The sequence below is a fragment of the Podarcis pityusensis genome (assembly GCF_964106645.2).
Source record: "Podarcis pityusensis genome assembly, chromosome: 18".
Taxonomy (NCBI): Eukaryota; Metazoa; Chordata; class Lepidosauria; order Squamata; family Lacertidae; genus Podarcis; species Podarcis pityusensis.
In genome coordinates this window covers 7,139,083-7,160,311 of record NC_138043.1, presented here as the reverse complement: position 1 = coordinate 7,160,311, position 21,229 = coordinate 7,139,083, and the positions used below count along the sequence as shown (strand labels likewise).

The 21,229-nt window shown below is 47.3% G+C and overlaps 2 protein-coding genes across 2 annotated transcripts in view; both read right to left on the bottom strand.

The window, feature by feature from the left end:
* Positions 1-21,229, bottom strand: part of TNFAIP8L1 (TNF alpha induced protein 8 like 1) — a 166,871-nt gene that overhangs the window by 68,610 nt on the left and 77,032 nt on the right. The gene's annotated exons all lie outside the window — the stretch shown is intronic.
* The window catches only part of LOC308467539 (excitatory amino acid transporter 5-like), a 38,279-nt gene that overhangs the window by 9,612 nt on the left and 7,438 nt on the right, over positions 1-21,229 (bottom strand). Inside the window, exons 3-8 of the mRNA XM_080989338.1 lie at positions 12,938-13,150; positions 9,898-9,940; positions 6,603-6,825; positions 3,630-3,729; positions 1,830-2,063; positions 399-593 (exon numbers count right to left, since the gene is read on the bottom strand). Of these exons, the coding sequence (XP_080845464.1) occupies positions 399-593; positions 1,830-2,063; positions 3,630-3,729; positions 6,603-6,825; positions 9,898-9,940; positions 12,938-13,150 (1,008 nt within the window). The remainder of the gene's footprint in view (positions 1-398; positions 594-1,829; positions 2,064-3,629; positions 3,730-6,602; positions 6,826-9,897; positions 9,941-12,937; positions 13,151-21,229) is intronic.

Sequence of the window (21,229 nt, the reverse complement as noted above, 5' to 3'; positions counted from 1 at the left end):
ATGGATTTTTTTTTCTAACCTGAGAAAGTTCATTTGGATTAACTTGAACTAAACTATCTTGCTTTGTAAAAGGACGAACTGTTAACAGGAACAACGTAGTTCATTTTTGGAAAGGATGAACTTGAGTTAGGTCTTTTTTTTTTTTAAGGACTTTCTAAGCACTGGGTCATCACCATATAAAATAAAGAAGACTGGCAAAAACATAAACAAATATGGCAAGAAAGCCACACTCTTGCCTTTTCTCGACACTTGTCATGAAAAGTGCATGGTCTCAGTCACAATGTCTAAACTTACTTTCTTTCTTTCTTTCTTTCTTTCTTTCTTTCTTTCTTTCTTTCTAGCATCTGCTTCAGTTACAAAGGCCAGAGGGGGGATATGAAAGAAGGAAGTGGATTTACCTGATGGTTATGATCTGCCCAAAGTCCAGGTCGTATTCGTTGACCTGCGCGATAAATATGGCTGCCACTGCCTCATAAAGCGCAGTCCCGTCCATGTTGATGGTTGCCCCGACCGGGAGGACAAACCTGGCTATCCGCCTGTCAATCCCGTTGTTTTCTAAAAGACACTTCAGGGTGATGGGCAGCGTGGCTGAGCTGTGAGGGAAAAGCCATGCTAGTTAGCAAGACACAGGTGTTTCCGTAGGGAGGCCCTGTAACCTCTCTGTTCCCTAACTAACTAGACAACACTAGGCATATTGGTTTGGGATCAAATAAGGCCACAAAGTTAATGGTTACGGCTGTGAAGGTTTGGCCATAGGCGTTGTGGCAAGCAACTGCATATGTCACTCCTGATCGTCTGCTGGGAGTGTTACTAAGGGTGAAGCCAGTGGGAGGACGGACGCCCGATGACCTACATCAAATCGGGGCGTCCCCTAGGTGGTCCCCGTTGGAGGAGCGGTATAGCCCTAGCCCCCGCCTGGGCATCGGACAGGAGCCACTCCTTCTGGATCCTTTTAACAGGATACCCTTACCCATGGAGGGGCAGGAGGAGGCTACAAAACCCCTCGCTCCAACCAAGACTAGGCTTACCCAACGCCTATCCGCCTTTCAGTGAGAGAGAGGCCGAAAGGCCCCGCAAGCTGGGAATTTTTTCCTTGCACTGGGCGTGGGGCCAAGCGCTACTACTGGTCAGTTGGCTCTGCGCCCCACCCTCTGATCCCTACTGCCGTTGGCAAATCTGTTTGGCAGGAGGACGATCTGGCTTGCAATAGGCTGGTTCACAGAGGAGACCCAGGGCCCATCCGCAAAGCCGCCCACCCAAGAAGGGGCAAAACAGATTTTTTAAAAACCAGCTGTGCGTACACCATACACACATGGCGTGTGTGTGTCTCCCCCCCCCCCCCCCCGGAATCCTGGGAACTGTAGTTTTTTAAAGGGTGCTGGGAATGATAGCTTTGCAAGGGGTAAACTGCAGTTTCCAAGGATTTTTTCAGGGTCAGGAAGAAGAACCCAGGGAATCTCCTCCTCCTGCAGCAACCGGCTCCCTCCCCCTCTGGTCTCCCAGAACATGCAGAGAAATGAAAAGAGCAGAACAGAGGTTTAGTTGTGTGCAGACACTGTTTGAGACTGCATGGGGAAAACCCTCGAGAGGAGAAGCCTTAGAGAGAGGGGTGGGAAGGCGGGGGACCTTCAGTCCACGCAACAGCTTCATTGGGGCAAGAGCTCCTGGGAAGAGTTTGCTGAGACCACTAGGCCTGAGCTCTGTGGTTGGCTTCCTTGAATAAAGATTTAACTTCGCTGGCCTCGGGTGATTTTGCCATTTGTGTTGTTTGACCTGTTGACCAGCCCTGACACCACGTTTACTCCTTCAGAGTCTCCTGCGCTTCTTACCTGGACGACGTTGCCAGAGCGATGAGGAGGGCTTGGAGGATCCCACGGATGAAGGAGAAAGGGTTCTTCTTGGTGATGAGCACAAACAGCAGAGGCAGGAAGCAGAGGCCATGGATGGCCAAGCCAGTCACGACAGTCATGGCATAGAGGCCGAGCTTCTTCCCAATCGTGGAGGGGTCTTCCATCTCCAAGATCTTCCCGGCTATCAAGAAGACGATGCCGAACGGGAAGTACCTGAAACAGCACAAAACGCGCAAGCTCCAGGATCGGTGGAGCCTGTGGCGAGGGCATCAAAACACACACACACACACAGAGGAATGTGAACTGCTTCGTTTATTTCCCCCAACAATTTAAATTTAAAGGCCCAGAGAGCCTACAGCGTAAACAAAGCAAAATGTAAGGGAATGAGCTTGAATGTGAGCTAGAAATCATTCTACTGTACTCCGAAACAAATTTAGTTCATGTTCTACAGTGGTACCTCGGATTAAGAACTTAATTCGTTCCGGAGGTCCGTTCTTATCCTGAAACTGTTCTTAACCTGAAGCACCACTTTAGCTAATGGGGCCTCCCGCTACTGCTGTGCACGATTTCTGTTCTCATCCGGAGCACGATTTCTGTTCTCATCCTGAAGCAAAGTTCTTAACCCGAGGTACTATTTCTGGGTTAGTGGAGTCTGTACCCTGAAGCATCTGTAACCCGAGGTACCACTGTACAGTGGTGCCCCGCAAGACGAATGCCTCGCAAGACGGAAAACCCGCTAGACGAAAGGGTTTTCCGTTTTTGAGTTGCTTCGCAGGACGAATTTCCCTATGGGCTTGCTTCGCAAGACGAAAATGTCTTGCAAGTCTTGAGATTTTTTTTCCGCTCCCCCCCCTTTATTTAAGCCGCTAAGCCTTTAATAGCCTTTTAGCAGCTAATCCGCTAAGCCGATAAGCCTTTAATAGCCGCTAAACCGCTAATAGCGCTAATCCGCTAAGCCGCTAATAGGGTTGCTTCGCAAGACGAAAAAACCGCTAGACGAAGACACTCACGGAACGGATTAATTTCGTCTTGCGAGGCACCACTGTATTCACTCAGCAACTGGAACGACTTCGGAAGTTTTGAAACTTACGCAGTGAACTTCATCATCAACATCATCATTGTTTTTTTGTACCCTGCCCATCTGACTGGGTTGCCCCAGCCACTCTGGGTGGCTTCCAACAAATATACAAAGACTCAACAAACCATAACGCATTAAAAACTTCCTGATACTGGTCTGCCTTCAGATGCCTACAGAAGATTGTATAGTTATTTATCTCTGACATCTGATAGGAGGGGATTCCATAGGGTGAGCACAACTACCAAGAAGGCCTTCTGCCTGGTTCCCTGTGACTTCATTTCTTGCAGGAAGGGAACTGCCAGAAGGCCCTTGGAAGTGGACCTCAGTGTCCAGGCTGAGCGATGAGGATGGAGAAGTTCCTTTAGGTATACAGGAACGAAGCCATTTAAGGCTTTAAAGGTCAGCACCAACACTTTGAATTGTGCTTGGAAACATACTGGGAGCCAATGAAGGTCTTTTAGGACCGTTAAACCAAACTATAAATATTATAATCTCGCTTTTCAGACAATTATTGGCTCCCAAAGTGTCTCACATCAGTAAAAGAAAGAGGCAGGCCTTGCCACCAGGTTTTAGAAACTAAAAAGGCAAGACACACGTGTACCTGTCAAATTTGAGCCTGGAAAAGGACCTGGCCCATGAAGCCAAAAAGCTTCCCCATCTCTGCCTGAATTGCTGGCCCACCAGGGTGGCATTTGACTTACCAGACTGCCATGGCCACAATCTTCATTACTGCCTCATTCAGGCACTGGCAGACGTTCACCAGAGGAGCCCCTCGCTCGCCCATCTTCCCCAAAAGGAGGCCTGCCGACAAACAGTTGCTGGTGTATAAATGAAGGTCCCACTTGCATAGTAATAACAATGTGCAATGCAGTGTCCAACTTTACTCGCAGTTGCAGTGGGTTGTAAGCAATGCCAGCCCTACTCAGGGCAGACACAATGAAATGAATGAAGCCAACTTAGCCATGCCCAGTTAACTTCAATGGGACTACTCTGAGTAGGCCTGGCATTGGACAGAGTCCTTTACCAACTGGTGTGAGCCAGTGTGGTGTAGTGGTCTGCATGTTGGACTAGGACCTGGGAGAGCAGGGTTCAAATCTCCCCCCCCCCCCAGACATGAAACTTGTGTGTGACTCTCAGGCCGGCCAGTCTCCCAGCCTAACCTGCCCCACAGGGCTGTTGTGAGGATAATATAAGGAGAGAGTGCACTACCTTGAGCTCTTTGAAGGGAAGGTGGGATGCTAATGTAATCAATAAAAGTAAACAATAAGAAGCACAATCTCCTCTTCAAGGGGTGTAAGGCAAGATGTTCCTTTCTTGTTTAAGTTCCAGCTAGGACAATTCAGCCAATTATTATGTGCCTTTTCTCTTTGCAGATCTAGCTGCAGGCAGCAGAGTCTGCAAAATTCTTAGCAACCGCCACAATCATGCCCCATGTTTTAAATTGTATGGGTTTTTTAAAATTCTAATTGCGCTTGAAATTTTATCTGCTTAGTAGCATGTGCAGTGGTAACTTGGTTTTCAAACTTAATCCGTTCCGGAAGTCTGTTCCAAAACCAAAGCGTTCCAAAACCAAGGCACACTTTATTATTTATTATTATTATTTCCCACAGAAAGTGATGCAAAATGGATTAATCCGTTCCAGACTTTTAAAAACAACCCCTAAAACAGCAATTTAACATGAATTTTACTATCTAACGAGACCATTGATCCATAAAATGAAAGCAATAAACAATGTTCTGCAGTCACACAATCAATCAATCAATCAATCAATCAATCAGTAGCTGAACTGAATTCCACACAGTCACAAAAACAAAAGAGCAGCAAAAATGCAAAATAAGTAGGAAAAACAGACAGATCTCAGCGTAGCACTCAAAATGGAAGTGTGGCACTCAAATCGGAAGCGTAACACTCAAAACGGAGCACGTTCGACTTCTGAAAAAGGTTCGCAAAGCGGAACACTCACTTACGCGTTTGCAGTGTTTGGGTTCCAAGTTGTTTGAGTACCCAAGGCGTTTGAGAACCAAGGTACCACTGTACGTATGTTTATATTTTGTGCACCAATCGTAGCAGGACAACTTGCGAATGTTAAATTCAGTTTGCTAATTCCATAGTCATAGAACTTTAGAGTTGGAAGGGACCTCAAGGATTATCTAGTCCAACCCCCTGCAATGCAGGAATCACAGCTAAAGAATCCCTGGCAGACAGCCATCCAGCCAGTGTGGTGTAGTGGTTAAGAGTGGTGGACTCGTAATCTGGGGAACCGGGTTCGCTTCCCCGCTCCTCCACATGCAGCTGCTGGGTGACCTTGGGCCAGTCACACTTCTCTGAAGTCTCTCAGCCCCACACACCTCACAGAGTGTTTCTTGTGGGGGAGGAAGGGAAAGGAGAATGTTAGCCGCTTTGAGACTCCTTCGGGTAGTGATAAAGCGGGATATCACATCCAAACCCTTCTTCTATGCTTAAAAACCTCCAGTGAAGGAGAGTCCTCCACCTTCCAAAGTTGCCCATTCCACTGTTGAATGCCTCTTACTGGAATAGGAATTACCATGATGAAAATCTATGCTAACATGCGCTATCAATCTTGTGATGTTCTTTCTTCCCCTTTTTTACATTATTAATGAATGAGAGCATGTATAAAATTGTTGACTTTGGGGCAGGGGGAAATGTGCATTAACAAAACCTTCTTAAAATCAAGTTACAGGTAGGTAGCCGTGTTGGTCGGCTGTAGTCGAAACAAAATTAAAAAATGCCTTCCAGTAGCACCTTAGAGACCAACTACGTTTGTTATTGGTATGAGCTTTCGTGTATCTGAAGAAGTGTGCATGCACATGTAAGCTCATACCAATAACAAACTTAGTTGGTCTCTAAGGTGCTACTGGAAGGAATTTTTAAATTTTGTTTCTTAAAATCAAGACATCTTAGAAATACAAAGGGCTTTTGTGCTAGTAGATAAGTGAGTTCTCATGCTGTGCACAAGAGCAATCTCGTACAGCAGTTGCACTAGTGGAAATTCACTGGGCGACAGATTGTGCAACCTATTGTGCAACCAAGTTACCAGCATCCTTCTTATGCATTCTCTTGCATGACAACGTTCCTCTGGCACAAAGCGTTTTGCCAGCAGAGCAAGTGTACTTTAAAGGTAAAGATAAAGGGATCCCTGACCATTAGGTCCAGTCGTGACTGACTCTGGGGTTGCAGCGCTCATCTCGCTTTATTGGCCGAGGGAGCCGGCGTACAGCTTCCGGGTCATGTGGCCAGCAGGACTAAGCCGCTTCTGGCGAAACAGAGCGGTGTACAGAAACGCCATTTAACTTCCTGCCAGAGCGGTACCTATTTATCTACTTGCACTTGACGTGCTTTTGAACTGCTAGGTTGGCAGGAGCAGGGACCGAGCAACGGGAGCTCACCCCGTCACGGGGATTCGAACCGCTGACCTTCTGATCGGCAAGTCCTAGGCTCTGTGGTTTAACCCACAGCGCCACCCGTGTCCCTTGTACTTTAGCTTACTTTAACTTAGTGCTATACTGCACGCAACCCCAAAACCTGAGCCACCCAAAGAATTCCTTTTTGTGCAGAGAGAAAATGATGTCTCCAAATCCTGACTTCACCAAATCCATCTGTTTGCACACATTGGGGGGAACGCCTGCCCCCACGTTGGGATGTGATATGCATACCGATTGTGGCTGAGAAGATAACTATTCCTAGCACGTTCATCTCGTTATTGCTGCCAGGGAGGGTCCGGTAGGTCATTTCTGGCGCTGGCGTGATCTCAAGGAGCACCGGCCTCTGGATCTCTGAGTTCTCAGCATCCGGCACAAAGTAGATGAAACTTAGTGACTTTGTGGATTTCTTTGGGATCCCAGATGACTTCACCACGGGCAGAAGAACTGTTCGGTACTAGAAGCAAAATGTCAGATGGCAGTGAAAGATGGGTGGATCCTGGAGAAATGGTTTTTTACACAATTTGGATTGGGCTGCTTTGTTTTAAATTTTAGAAAAGGAGGGCTCATAGCTTTCTCTGCTGGGGGTTCCTGAATATACAACTAAGAATATGGACGATTACTGTAATATCTGATCACAGCCCCAAGACTGTTATATGCACAAAGATGGAAGGACTTATTATTACCTACTATGGAAGAACTGTTATTAAAATGATAGATTTAGCTGAGATGGCAAAGTTGACGTGTTTAATTTGAGAAAAATCACTGTTGATATTTATTAACAACTGAAAACTCCCCACACAACAAGGAAAATGAACTTGTGTTGTCAGGGTTTGAAGACTGAAAAAAGAAAGGTTGGTTTATGGAAAGTGGAGAACTGAATGTTATTATGAAGTAAGAATTTTCCGTAAGTTTTTAAAGCTGGTAGACAGAGAACCAGAAGTTTTTGTCTTTTTCTTTCCTCTTTACCTATTTTCTTTTAATCTTTATGTTAAAAAGTGCTTGATGTCAGATGTTTTATTTCTGCACACTGTCTTTTCTTTATTTTTTCAAGCTTTAATTAAAAAAAATAGAAAAAGAGGGGTCATGTAAGCCATATACTGTATTGGCCCTCATATAAGCCACCCTTTCCCCCCAAATTCCGACAGTGAAAAGTTAAAGTGTGGCTTATATTCACGACCTTACACCACCAGCAAAGCAGTGCAGCTCCTCCCTAGGAAGCAGCCCGGGTATTGTCTTTTTTCTCCCCCCCCCCTCAATTTTAAAGGTGCAGTTTATTTGTGGGGGTGGCTTATATTCAGGCCAATAAGGTAGGTTATATCCACACCATATATTTAAAGTTGGCTTCCCCCCAAAGTATCCTGGGAATGGTCATTTGCCCCTCATCAAACTACCATTCCCAACACCCTTAACAACCTACAGTTCCCAGGGTGGTTTTGGGTAAGCCATGTGCTTTAAATGTACGAGGTGGTATTCAACTAAGTTTCATTCAGAGGAGATTGTTGAAATCACCCCAGTGTGGATGTGACTGAGGCTTCATAAAACTTCAGAGTCATCTAGTCCAGGGCTGTCCAACAGGTCGATCGCCATCTACCGGTCGATCGTGGGGACCAGATCGCAGTCTCTTGGAAGCTGGACGTCCCTGATCCAGTCCAACCCCCTGCAATGCAGGAATCACAGCTAAAGAATCCCTGACTGGAGGCTATCCAAGCTCTGATGGTCTCAGTCCACCTCCACCTTTCACTGGCGCTATCCATGGTGCTGAGACCATGGAGTCTTTTCAGCTCATAGTACCTGGTATGGATGGGTGAGAACACAACCCTCCTGGCTCGCTAAGGGAAATAAAGAGCTTAAGAGGGTTCCCCCCCCCCCTTGCTGGTGCATTATGCAAGAGGCAAATTGTGCATTAGCGGTCAGTTATGGATTGTGGACTGACCACACATCCTTTTGCTTTATTAGTTGTTCTGTGATGCATCGTTATTGCGATCTGGAGGGAAGCTCTCGTGGGACAGCTCAACAAAAGCAGAACAACCTCCCTCTCCACCAAAGGATTTGCTCCCTCGCCATCGAAGCATTCGCGGTATTGAAAGCTATAGGGCTTTAAAAGGAAACTACAGGACTTGCATCAGTTACAGAGGAAGCAGTCAGACTGCCCTGGAACTTTTGCAGGGGAAATGGCAGTGCAAGTGGGATTGTCAATACCACCGTGAGCAGAAATCATCATGAAAGCGCAATAAAACAGATATCTGGAGGGGCCCTGTGTGTTTTTTGCTGGGGGGAGGAGAGAAATCCGATTAATCAGCCAAATTCACACTTTCTGAAATGATATGCAAACCGAAACAACAGTCATCCTACAAATTCACACTTCTCTGAATTTTGCAATACAGTTCTCCAGTCAATTACAAACATGAATATACTAAAGTGCATATATTAGTGGAAATAACATGCAAGAATGCCAGGGGGGATGGCTTGTCAAAAATATGCGTGTTAGGGGAACACCTTTGCATCTCACAAACACAGGGCCAGCCCACCTATGAGGCAAGGTGAGGCAAGTGCCTCAAGGTGGCAGGCTCCAGGGCCGAGGGCCTTCTGGTGGTTCCCTCGCTGCGAGAAGCCAAGTTACAGGGAACCAGGCAGAGGGCCTACTCAGTAGTGGCACCTGCCCTGTGGAACCCCCTCCCACCAGATATCAAGGAAATAAACAACTATCTGACTTTTAGAAGACATCTGAAGGCAGCCCTGCTTAGGGAAGCTTTTAATATTTGATGAATCACTGTGTTTAATACTTTGTTGGAAGCCGCCCAGAGTGGCTGGGGAAACCCAGCCAGATGGGCAGGGTATGTATGTATGTATGTATGTATGTATGTATAAATAAATATTATCCACAGGGGCAGCAGATTCCAATATACAGTGGTGCCTCGCAAGACGAAATTAATTCGTTCCGCGAGTTTTGTCGTCTTGCGATTTTTTTCGTCTTGCGAAGCACGGTGTCGGGAAAGTTTTGGAAAAGCTTCAAAAATCACCAAAGTCTTTAAAAACCTCAAAAAAGGCTACCACACCGCGTTCTATGAGTTGCTCCTCGAAGTCAAGTCGCAACTGTATTAACGGTGTTAAGAAAAAGGAAACAAACGTGCAAGACGTTTCCGTCTTGCGAAGCAAGCCCATAGGGAAAATCTTCTTGCGAAGCAGCTCAAAAAACAAAAAACCCTTTCGTCTAGCGAGTTTTTTGTCTTGCGAGGCATTCGTCTTGCGAGGTACCACTGTAGATATTTCTTTCCCCCTTGCTCCTGATGTAGATATTCCCTCACCCCTTCTCCTTCCCTGGCATTGGGAGGAACTATTTTGGAAACCGCCTCGGGTGCCAAAATGTCTTGGGCCAGCAGGTTGGGGTCAGCGTATCCTGAGGTCTCAAGAGCTTCTGAATGTGCCTATGAGTAGGATCTGAGAGCAGAGAGAGGCTGCCCCTGGGCTGGCTGGACGGCTTGATCTGCATGCAAGGGCTGGGAAGAGAACTATATCAAGGGCTCACCTGCTGGAATGAAGCCTCGATGAGGTTGGAAGGAAACATATTTCTGCAGGAGACAGAACAAAACGGTATTGAGAAGGCCACTTTAGACCTCAGCCACATGAATGGAGGTTTACTCATTTATTTTGGGTCACACCCGCACCATACATTTAAAGCACATTTGTAGCATATTAACAGTCATGGCTCCCTTCCCACCCTCAAAGACTCATGGGAACTGTAGTTTATCCACAGCCCAGGTTGGGTGGGACGCTTCACAGACTAGTGATGGTACCTGTCCCTGGCATATCAAGAGGGTGGGGGCAGAATTGCCAGTGTACCATATCAGAAAGTTTGAGCAGCAATGTTCTATGAGATGCTATGGCATCTGTGCCAGAGGCTCACAATTTCTCCACCCCCTGCTCTCGAGTCGTGGGTGGCCGAGGGAGGCAGCCCCCCAACGATCTTTAAGAAAGAGAGTCGGATTCATATAGGAGACATGGGATGTGAGGGTCCAAATTACAAATGCAAATTGGAAAAAAAATCCCTGCAAGTCACGGTATGGATTATTCACTGAAGTAAATAATCTCCGGAGAGTTTCTGCATTTGCATATTAAAACCACATTGCTAACCCTTACTGGCCTATGGAAAGAACATATACGGGCAGTTGCTCCTGAATGGGGTAATCGTGCCCCTGAAGGACCAGGTGTGCAGCCTGGGAGTCATTTTGGACTCACAGCTTTCCATGGAGGCGCAGGTCAATTCTGTGTCCAGGGCAGCTGTTTACCAGCTCCATCTGGTACGCAGGCTGAGACCCTTCCTGCTCACAGACTGTCACCCCAGAGTGGTGCATGCTCTGGTTATCTCTCGCTTGTACTACTGCCATGCGCTCTACGTGGGGCTACCTTTGAAGGTGACCCAGAAACAACAACTAATCCAGAATGTGGCAGCTAGACTGGTGACTGGGAGTGGCCGCTGAGACCATATAACACCGGTCATGAAAGACCTTCATTGGCTCCCAGTATGTTTCCAAGCACAATTCAAAGTGTTGGTGTTGACCTTTAATGCCCTAAACGGCCTCAGTCCAGTATACCTGAAGGAGCATCTCCACCCCATCATTCTGCCCAGACACTGAGGTCCAGCACCGAGGGCCTTCTGGTAGTTCCCTCACTGTGAGAAGTGAGGTTGCAGGGAACCAGGCAGAGGGCCTTCTTGGTAGTGGTGCCATCCCTGTGGAACGCCCTGTCGCCAGATGTCAAGGAAATAAACAGCTATCTGACTTTTAGAAGACATCTGAAGGCAGCCCTGTTTAGGGAAGTTTTTAATGTTTGATGTTTTATTGCTTTTTTATTAATCTTCTGTTGGGAGCCACCAACAGAGTGGCTGGGGAAACTCAGCCAGATGGGAGGGGTATGTATGTATGTATATATAAATAAATAAATAAATATTATCCTGGGAAAGATTGCACTTGTCAGAGGGTGACTCTTCAGGGCATTAGATCTATGGCCTTTATAACGACTACAGGTCTTTCTGAGATGTATACTAATAAAATAATAATAACAATAATTTATTTATTTATACTCGACCCATTTGGCTGGGTTTCCCCAGCCAATCTGGGCGGCTCCCAACAGATTAAAAACAGAATAAAACATCAAACATTAAAAACTTCCCTGAACAGGGTGCCTTAATTTGTTCCAGTGAGAGTTGTCTGTGTTATAAAACCATTTGACAAATATAGTTCAAAGTGCTGGCAGACAAAGCCCTCCAGACATGGCTGGACTCCAGCTCCCATCATCCCTGGCCATTGGCCATGCTTGCTGGGCTGGTGGGAGTTGGTAGTCCAGCAACACCCACAGGGCCAAAGGTTCCCCACGACTGCTACCCAATTTAGGACTAAGAAACCTGAAATACTGTCTCACCCCTTATATACCTGACTGATCACTGCACGTTGCAGGAGAGGGCCTCCTACAGATACCATCTTCAGCAAGCCCATTCCACAAACTGTCAGGATCAGGTCTTTAGCGTGGCAGTCCCCACTTTATGAAACTCCCTCTCAATATATTTATCAGGCAGGCACCACCCTCTATCATCTTTTTGGTGCCTGTTGAAGGCTTTCTTATTTCAAAATGTCTCCTAAGCAGAGATCTGTTTTACCCCAATCAGGATTGGGTTTGAAATTGTTTCCACCGGGGCGGATCAACTATGAAATTACTGAAGCTTAAGCTCCAAGGCCCCTAATCCTGAAGGGGCCCCAGAAGCAAACTGTGTTCACATTGCTTTACAAAAATTGGGCTGAGTAGATGCAGGTGGCACTGTGGGTGAAATCACAGAGCCTAGGGCTTGCCAATCAGAAGGTCACAGTTCGAATCCCCATGACAGGGTGAGCTCCCATTGCTCGGTCCCAGCTCCTGCCAACCTAGCAGCTCGAAACATCAAAGTGCAAGTAGATAAATAGGTACCGCTCCAGCGGGAAGGTAAACGGTGTTTCCGTGCGCTGCTCTGGTTTGCCAGAAGTGGCTTAGTCATGCTGGCCACATGACACGGAAGCTGTACGCCAGCTCCCTAGGCCAATAAAGCGAGATGAGCGCCGCAACCCCAGAGTCGTTCGCGAATGGACCTAATGTTCAGGGGTCCCTTTACCTTTAGATGCGGATTTGAGTCGCACGACTCAAACTGATTAGTTTTTAAAACCAAACTCTTGGTAAAAAGAAAAAAAGGGGGGGAGATGAACGATGAGACTAAAAATAAATTACAAGATGTGTCAGGTCTGAAGACTGAAAAGAAGGTTAAGTATTTAGGTGTATGGTTAACAGCAAATAGTACAGATCTGTATAAAGATAATTATTTAAAAACCTGGGAAGATATTAAAAGAAATTTGCAAATTTGGGGCAGAATGAAACTTTCGCTGTTAGGTAGAGTGTGGGCTATAATGTGGCTTCCATGGGCCGGATGAAGATAGCTGGAAGGCCACATCTGGCCCGCCAAGGCTGAGGTCCCCCACCCCTCCTTTTAAACGATTCAAACGCACCGCGAGCTTTTGAGAAACATGCAGAGAAGCAGACAGTACCTGATGAGGTCCAGCAAAGCATCCGCGGAACTGAGCACCACTTTGCCGACGGTGTACTCCTCCTTTTGGGCAGCGGCCCCTGGGTGGATGCTGATGACTAAGATGATCCCGGTGGTAACTGCCAGGAAGGTGGTCCAGAGGTAATAGGTGATGGTGATGATCCCCATCCTTCCACAGGCTTTGGAGTCCATGGTGGCCAAGCCAGACATCAAGCTGAAGGGAGAGAAGGAGGATAGTGGCGATCTGGTTAACTGTGTACATCATTACAAAGACTTAGCTGCGATTCCTGCATTGCATGGGGTTAGACTGGGTGACACCCCCATTTCTGCGATTCTATGAAGCAGACAGATAAATAAGAGCAGGGGTCAGCAAACATTTTCAGCAGGGGGCCCTCAGACCTTGTGGGGGGCCAGACTATATTTTGAGAAAAAATGAATGAATGAATTCCTTTGCCCCACAAATAACCCAGAGATGCCTTTTAAATAAAAACACACATTCTACTCCTGTAAAAACACCAGGCAGGCCCCGCAAATAACCCAGAGATGCATTTTAAATAAAAGCGCACATTCTACTCATGTAAAAACACCAGGCAGGCCCCGCAAATAACCCAGAGATGCATTTTCAATAAAAGCACATATTCTACTCATGTAAAAACACCAGGCAGGCCCCGCAAATAACCCAGAGATGCATTTCAAATCAAAGGGCACATTCTACTCATGTAAAAACACGCCGATTCCTGGACTGTCTGCGGGCCGGATTTAGAAGGTGATTGGGCCAGATCCGGCCCCCCAGGCCTTAGTTTGCCTACCCATGAATAAGAGGATGCAGAAGAGGATCCACCTGTAAACAGATGCAGGGGTGTGAAGGGAGAGGGAGTCACAGGTGGCAGGTAGGTGGATGGACGGACGGCATCGTAAGATCCTAAGAGGAGCCATGTTGGATCATCAGGGTCACTCCAGTCCAGCATCCTGTTCCCCACAGCGGTCAACAGGCATATGTTACAGGTGTGGCTCTAATCTATACAATAAAATGCTCCTTTTTCCCCATATTGCGAACAATTGTTCAACCAGTGAGTTGGGCTTTTTCTCATCTTAGAATCACAGAATTGTGGAGTTGGAAAGGACCACTAGGATCAACCAGCCCAACCCCCCGCAATGCAGGAATCTTTTCCCCAACGTGGGGCTTGAAACCATGACCTAGAGATTAAGAGTCTCATGCTTACCAACTGAGCTATCCCAGCTAGGCAAAGTCCTCAAATATGAGCATTGCTGTAGTAAGCATAAGGTAAAGGTAACGGGACCCCTGACCATTAGGTCCAGTCATGGCCAATTCTGTGGTTGCGGCACTCATCTCGCTTTATTGGCCGAGGGAGCCGGCGTACAGCTTCTGGATCATGTGGCCAGCATGACTAAGCCGCCTCTGGCGAACCAGAGCAGCGCACGGAAACGCCGTTTACCTTCCCGCCGAAGCGGTACCTATTTATCTACTTGCACTTTGAGGTGCTTTCGAACTGCTAGGTCGGCAGGAGCAGGGACCAAGCAACGGGAACTCACCCCGTCGCAGGGATTCGAACCGCCGACCTTCTGATCGGCAAGCCCTAGGCTCTGTGGTTTAACCCACAGCGCCACCCGCGTCCCATACACAGTATGAATTTGGACTCCCCTGCAATGTTTCCTGAGTGTTTAAATCATTTGACTGAGATAGCATTTGGTAAACGGTGGAGGTTTCAACGAGATTCCAGATCTGCTTTCCGATAGCAGGACCTTGCCCTGCCATCCCATCAGCAGAGCAACATCTCAGATCTCTGCAGCAGCAGATTCCCTTCGGAGCTCATCTCTCTTTGGAGACTGGCCAGCTCCTAAAATGCATGCATTTACACTGTTTTAAGTAGCTCATTTTCAATTAGCACCTATAATTTTGGGTGCTGGCTTTGGAAGCTGTTGTTTTTAAAATTATAACTTCACCAAACGGCTGCAAGGGCTCTAAATGCTGAGCTGGCGGGAGTGAAACACAAACACGGATTTGCAGATATCTGGCCTGGGTGCGAATACAGCCTTTTCTGTGCCGCCCAGCCTTGCAAGGTGCCCCTTTTAAAACCCAGCACTTCCTGCTGCGATCTTCAGAATGCTCCGAAAGCTCGCTCTCGAGTTGCTAAAATGGTATGGCGGCAGCCAGACTGGACGGGCAGCTTTGGGAGCTAAGACAGGTGACATGTGAGATCCCTGCCATGTCAGGTAATCTGCAGCAATTTAGCCTAAGCTCCCAGCTGCACGTTTCTGGGCCATGTGATGGATCCCATTAAGGGGAAATGGACAGGGCGGCTGATTAAAGGAAGCAGGAAGAGATGCAGAGGTGGGGGGGTGGAAAACAAGAAACGCAACCCTCCACATGAATGGATACCTGGCACAGATGGCTTACCTGCATCTAGCAATGGAGGGAGAAACTGGATTCAGTCTGCATTTAAAGGCAAACCTACCAAATCTGCAATTTCCCCAAACAATGCACAAACCAAAACACACAGCCATCCTGGGAAATTTGCACTTCAAATTTGTCAGTGCAGCTCTTCCCACCAAGCTGTGTGTACCAAAAAAACAACATATAACTAGGGTAAAGTTAATGCATTAAACTCCACCCCCATCGTCCAGCCCGGGCACTGAGGTCCAGCTCCAAGGGCCTTCTGGAGGTTCCCTCCCTGCGAGAAGTGAGGTTACAGGGAACCAGGCAGAGGGCCTTCTCGGTGGTGGCGCCCGCCCTGTGGAACGCTCTCCCATCAGATGTCAAGGGAATAAACAACTATCTGACTTTTAGAAGACATCTGAAGGCAGCCCTGCTTAGGGAAGCTTTTAATGTTTGATGTCTTATCATGTTTTTAATATTCTATTTTGAGCTGCCCAGAGTGACAGGGGAAACCCAGCCAGATGGGTGGGGCACAAATAAATTAATAATAATAATAATAATAATAATAATAATAATATTTAAACTGCTCTGAGATCTAAGGATGAAGGGTGGTATGCAAATTTAATAAATGATAATAATAAAGTTTGCATCAGAAGACATAAGTTAGCAAAAATAACATACTGGGTAAATTGCTTTGCAGAAATGTTTATATTAGAACAGGAACGTCCAACTTCCAAGGGACCACGATCTACTCACACTATAAAAAAAACTGGCAGTGATCTACCCATTTGGATTGAACAGAGTTGCTGAGCTTTTCTGAGAAAGCTTCATCAAAGTTTCGTTGGGCTAAAGTTCTTGAGGGTTTTTGTTTTGTTTTGGGGGGAGGGCATCAAGATCCTGCGATCAACCAGGATAGACCAGGGACATCCCAGCTGTATTAGAAGAAATTAGCACTAAAATGCTTAACATTAGGATGAACTTTCTGGTGGTAGAAGCTGCTTTATATATATTCATATATATATATCTATATATATATCTATATATATTCAAATTCAGAGACAACATGACCCTAACTACAATTTGCTGTGGAGGAACCATGGAGGAGGGGAGAGGATGCAGGGACATGCTTGCGTTCTGCTTTGAGCTTTCTGGAGGAATCTTGGTTGACCACTGTGGGGGACAGGATGCTGAGCTGCAGGGACCCCGAGGTCCTGATCCAGCAGTCCATCCATCCATCCATCTACCTACAACCTGTGACTCTCTCTTCCTCCCTTCACACCCCCCGCCTCCATCTACAGGTGCAGGGTGCAGAACAGACAATTCTTCCACATCTATTAATCTGTCTATTTGTCACATTCTGCTTTTCCAGCATGTGTCCAGAACAGCTTGAAACAAAAGAGAGAAAGAAATAGAAGTGTGAGGATGGAGACTCTGAAGGACTTGGCTGTGACGTTGCTTCACTGAAACCCAAGCTAAGCATTCCAGGGGCTGGTGAAAATGACAAGAGACCAGAAGCACAACCAAGCCAGGTGCTATATAAATGTGGGAGAGTCAACTAAGAAGAAGGCAGTGGAGAGACGAAGCTAGGAACGTGTGTTGCAAATGGATGAATCCATTCTGCTTTTCTCAGTTTCTCATTTTATTAGCCTTGCATTCGGTTTTCCACATTGAACTGAAATTTTTGCATTTAACAAAAATATTCAAGAAAATTCGTCAGCATCTTAGTGCAGGTTATTCCCAATAAATGCGGTTTCGCATGCAGTTTCAACCAATATAAGGCATTTTTGCACGTTACTTTCACTGGAAAGTGCCTTCCTATGTACACCATCCTCTGATGTGTATTGCTGCACAAACTGGCTCTAGAACCGGCACTGTGAAACTTGGAGAAGCGCAAAGGTCAAAGGTGTTTCTGTGTTTGCATATTGGTTTGAATTAGTTGGGAATTAGGTAGTTTCTCATTAAAATGCAAAACAAAACAAAACAAAGTTCATTCACTGTTCCTAGTTGCAAGGACTGATGAATGACCAAGGGAGAGTGGGATGTCGTGGAGCCAGATTTACTGAAGCAGAGAGTGGGGATAGCAAAAGCTCTGACCTTTGTAATGAGTCAACGCTCCCTAAGCCAGGGTCAAGCCTGGGAGATATTTAGCTCCCAAGGGGATTGCAGAGGCACTTAATGGGCTCTGAGAGGTTTTCTCAGAAAGGGAGCTATTCACACTACCATAATATATAAGAGCAATATAACAGAATAGAACTACCCAAGAAATGTTATCAGCCAGTTAAGAAAGCGTCTGGTGAAAAAGGAGAGGTTTTGACCCTTCTGGAATGCAAACAGGGAGAATTCCCCCATTCCAGGGGGCCTCAGGTGCAGAGCCAGCCCACCCATGAGGCAAACAGTGGGAGTCCATGGGGTGGCACTCCCACGGACCCCACCCCACGGGCAGCAGAGGAGTGGCACTGGCACTGGCACCAGTATCTAGCAAGATGCTGCCAAAAGCCAGTGCTGTTGTCAACGCTTTGCGGGCGCCACCTTTCAACGCACATACAGGCGGCTTCAGTGGTGGGGAGTCATGTGCCAATTTCGCCTTAAGTGGCAAAGCAGGACACGCCACCCCTGTCCAGCTGCCATAGCTGCAAAGGCCCTAAGCCTAGCGGCCGATGTTGGTATTGCGCATATGGAAAGCAGAGAAGGGCATGATCCGACACCAGGATTGTTAAAAAGGCAGCAGTTTCTGTTCTGACCTCTCGTTTGTCGGAATCAGGAAGGCTTCCATTCTGCTGCAGTTCAGTTTCTGTCAAATTCTATGTTGTTCGTCTCACTGGATGGCCACCTACCAGGGATTTTTTAGCTGTGGTTCCTGCATTGTGTCGTGGACTGGCTGGATGCAAGGAGTGGTGGGAGGCACCAGCTGGGGAACCACCAGGGGAAGACGGCTCAGAGCCCGCGGAGTGGTGGTGGGACAATGGTGAGCAGTCAGAGGGAGAAGACTGGGAGGATGAGGGGTCAGAAGCCGAAGAGGTGGCAGCATTTAGTGAGCAGGAAGAGGCTATGGCAGAGAGCAGTCCAGACTCAGAGGCAAGAGAGGACGGGGACCAGGAAACAGAGATGAGGCAGGATGCTGAAGAAGCCGGGGGGGGGGTCTCCCCTTCCTGCTGCAACCAGCTCCCCTCCCCCTGGTGTCCCAGAACCCAAAGTAGTACAGTATGGAGAGGGTGGAGCAAAGAGAGATGTCAGAGCCTTAGGCTGCTGGGGAAGGAACAGGGGAGGAGCCTTAGAGCAGGCATAGCAAACTCAGCCCTCCAGGTGTTTTGGGACTACATCTCCCATCATCCCTAGCTAACAGGACCAGTGGTGAGGGACGATGGGAGTTGTAGTCCCAAAAAACATCTGGAGGGCCAAGTTTGCCTATGCCTGCCTTAAAGTGTGGTTGGAAGGTGGGGGCATTCAGTCCTCGCAACTGCCTCATTGGGGCAAGACCAACTGGGAAGAGTTGCTGTGATCACTAGGTCTGCGCTGCTTTGGTTTCTTTGAGTAAACACCAGCTGTTTTATTGCTGACCTACTCCTTTCTCCAGGGATGCGGGTGGCGCTGTGGGTTAAACCATAGCCTAGGGCTTGCTGATCAGAAGGCCAGCGGTTCGAATCCCCATGACAGGGTGAGCTCCCGTTGCTCAGTCCCTGCTCCTGCCAACCTAGCAGTTCGAAAGCACGTCAAAGTGCAAGTAGATAAATAGGTACCGCTCCGACGGGAAGGTAAACAGCGTTTCTGTACGCTGCTCTGATTTTGGTGTTCCGCTGCGCCAGAAGTGGCTGTCATGCTGGCCACATGACCTGGAAGCTGTACGCCAGCTCCCTCGACCAATAAAGCGGGATGAGCGCCGCAACCCCAGAGTCGTCTGTGACTGGACCTAATGGTCAGGGGTCCCTTTACCCCTTTACCTTTTACTCCTTCCTCCAGCTCCTGACACATTGCAGGGGGGTGGACGAAGTGACACTTGGGGTCCTTTCCAGCTCCACAAGTCCATGATTCTGCTGTCCATTGTTTAATGTAAGTTACATAACTTGTATAACATACTTAAATTCATTTCAACATAAAAGAAACATAAAAACCCCCCATGATTAATTAAGTTTTGTTTATGGACTTATAAAATAACACGGCAGCAATGTGAGCAAACACCAATCATATTCGCTTGGTGGACTGCTGACCACAAACACACATTGTTATATGGGGGGAGGGGTCTCTAATGTATATGGGTCTCAGGCAGGTTCAAGCCAGCACACAGAACTGGGCCTGAAATCCCTGGTGATGCGCTTGAGGGTGTTATAACACCATCCTGCCAGTAGTAGAAAAATGAAAGGAAGTGTGATGCAGCAGCAAAGAAAACGAATGCTATCCTAGTCTGCATCAACAGAAGTTTGGTGTCCAGATCAAGGGAAGCAACAGGACCGCTCTATTCTGCCCTGGCAGTGTTCGAAACTCCCATTGTTGTTCTAGGTGCATTTTGCGACAGGGAATTTGATTAGTGTGAGCAGTTTCTGAGTTCTGGGTGCAGTACTACGCCTAAGATTTCAGATTAAAACTGCAGAGTGGAAGGAAAGGAGGACCTTTTTCTGCCTCCCCACTTTCAGCTACTCTCTCAAAACAGGAGAAGAGACCGTCTTAAGAATATTAGGGGGGGGGGCAGGGGAAGGACTAGACCATGTGAAAAATGAACATAATATTTTAGCTGCAGTGCATTCATTTTCAGCTTTGTATTCTTGTTGTTGAAAAGAAAAAAAAGCATGCCTAGACATTCTGTTGTTGCGCCCATAACCTAGGTTAAAGGTGCCATTTAGCTCCTCGCTTTCATATCTCAGTTTCTAACCCTGTGCCTTGGTCAGACCACACCTGGAGTACTTGTGCCCAGTTCTGGACATGCAGTATAAGGATATTGGCAAGCTGGAAGGTGTGCAGAGGCGGGTGATTACCTTCCAAGGTCACCCATTCCACTGTTGAATAGCTCTTCCCGTCAAAAAGTTATTCCTAAATGTTTGGTCAGACTCTCCTTTTGCTGTCATTTGACTCCATTGGTTCAGGTCCCACCCTCTGGAACAGGAGAATACAAGCTTGGGCAAAATCCTGAGGCATTTAAAAAAGGGGTCCACTGCACCCCTCGAGTTGCCCTTCCTGTTTGATGAGTGCTATTTTTCAGTATGTGTCTTTGTCAATGCCCTCAAACTGATGCTCTGCTCTCTGCCAATCGATCCCCACAACCTTTAGACTCCTTTATTATTCAGCTGGAGACGGTGGGTTTTAATTCCTTGTGGGGAAGAGGATGCAGGGAAGTGGTGTCCAAACTGGGCTGCATCCTGGCCAGCTCCTCAACCCTTTGCCCAGGGAATGCCTTCCCTATCGTCTGCCTTGCCTTTGCTACCAACCTCCGAGTTGTGTGACTGGCTTGAGGCCTGCATCTCAGCCTCTCAAGACAGCCTCTGCCAGCCCCAGTTCTTTCCTCTGCCTGAAGTCTGCTTTTCCTTGACCCTGCTGCCATCGTTTTCTGCTTCACCTAAGGTGGCAAAATGTCTTGGGCCGGCCCCAATTCCTGATTTGCATGCATTTGGGTGAGTTGACCCTTGGGACCCCTCGCGACTCTACGATTCCATGCGTAAGTAAATGCAGAGGCCCATGAGATTGGAATGTTTTCTTCCCTGGGGCTGAGGGAGGTTTGAGTGGCTCAAAAACAAAGCTTACTATTTCTTTTGTTGGAAGAACTAATTGCACCTCTCCTGGCACATTGCCCATGGCAACTCTGGAGGGAGGTCTGAACTGCACCCCCAGGAAAGCAAACTCTTCTCTTTCAGGCGCAAAGGAGCCGTTCTAAACAATATTGCGACTCCCTCTCCACCTGCCGCTTCC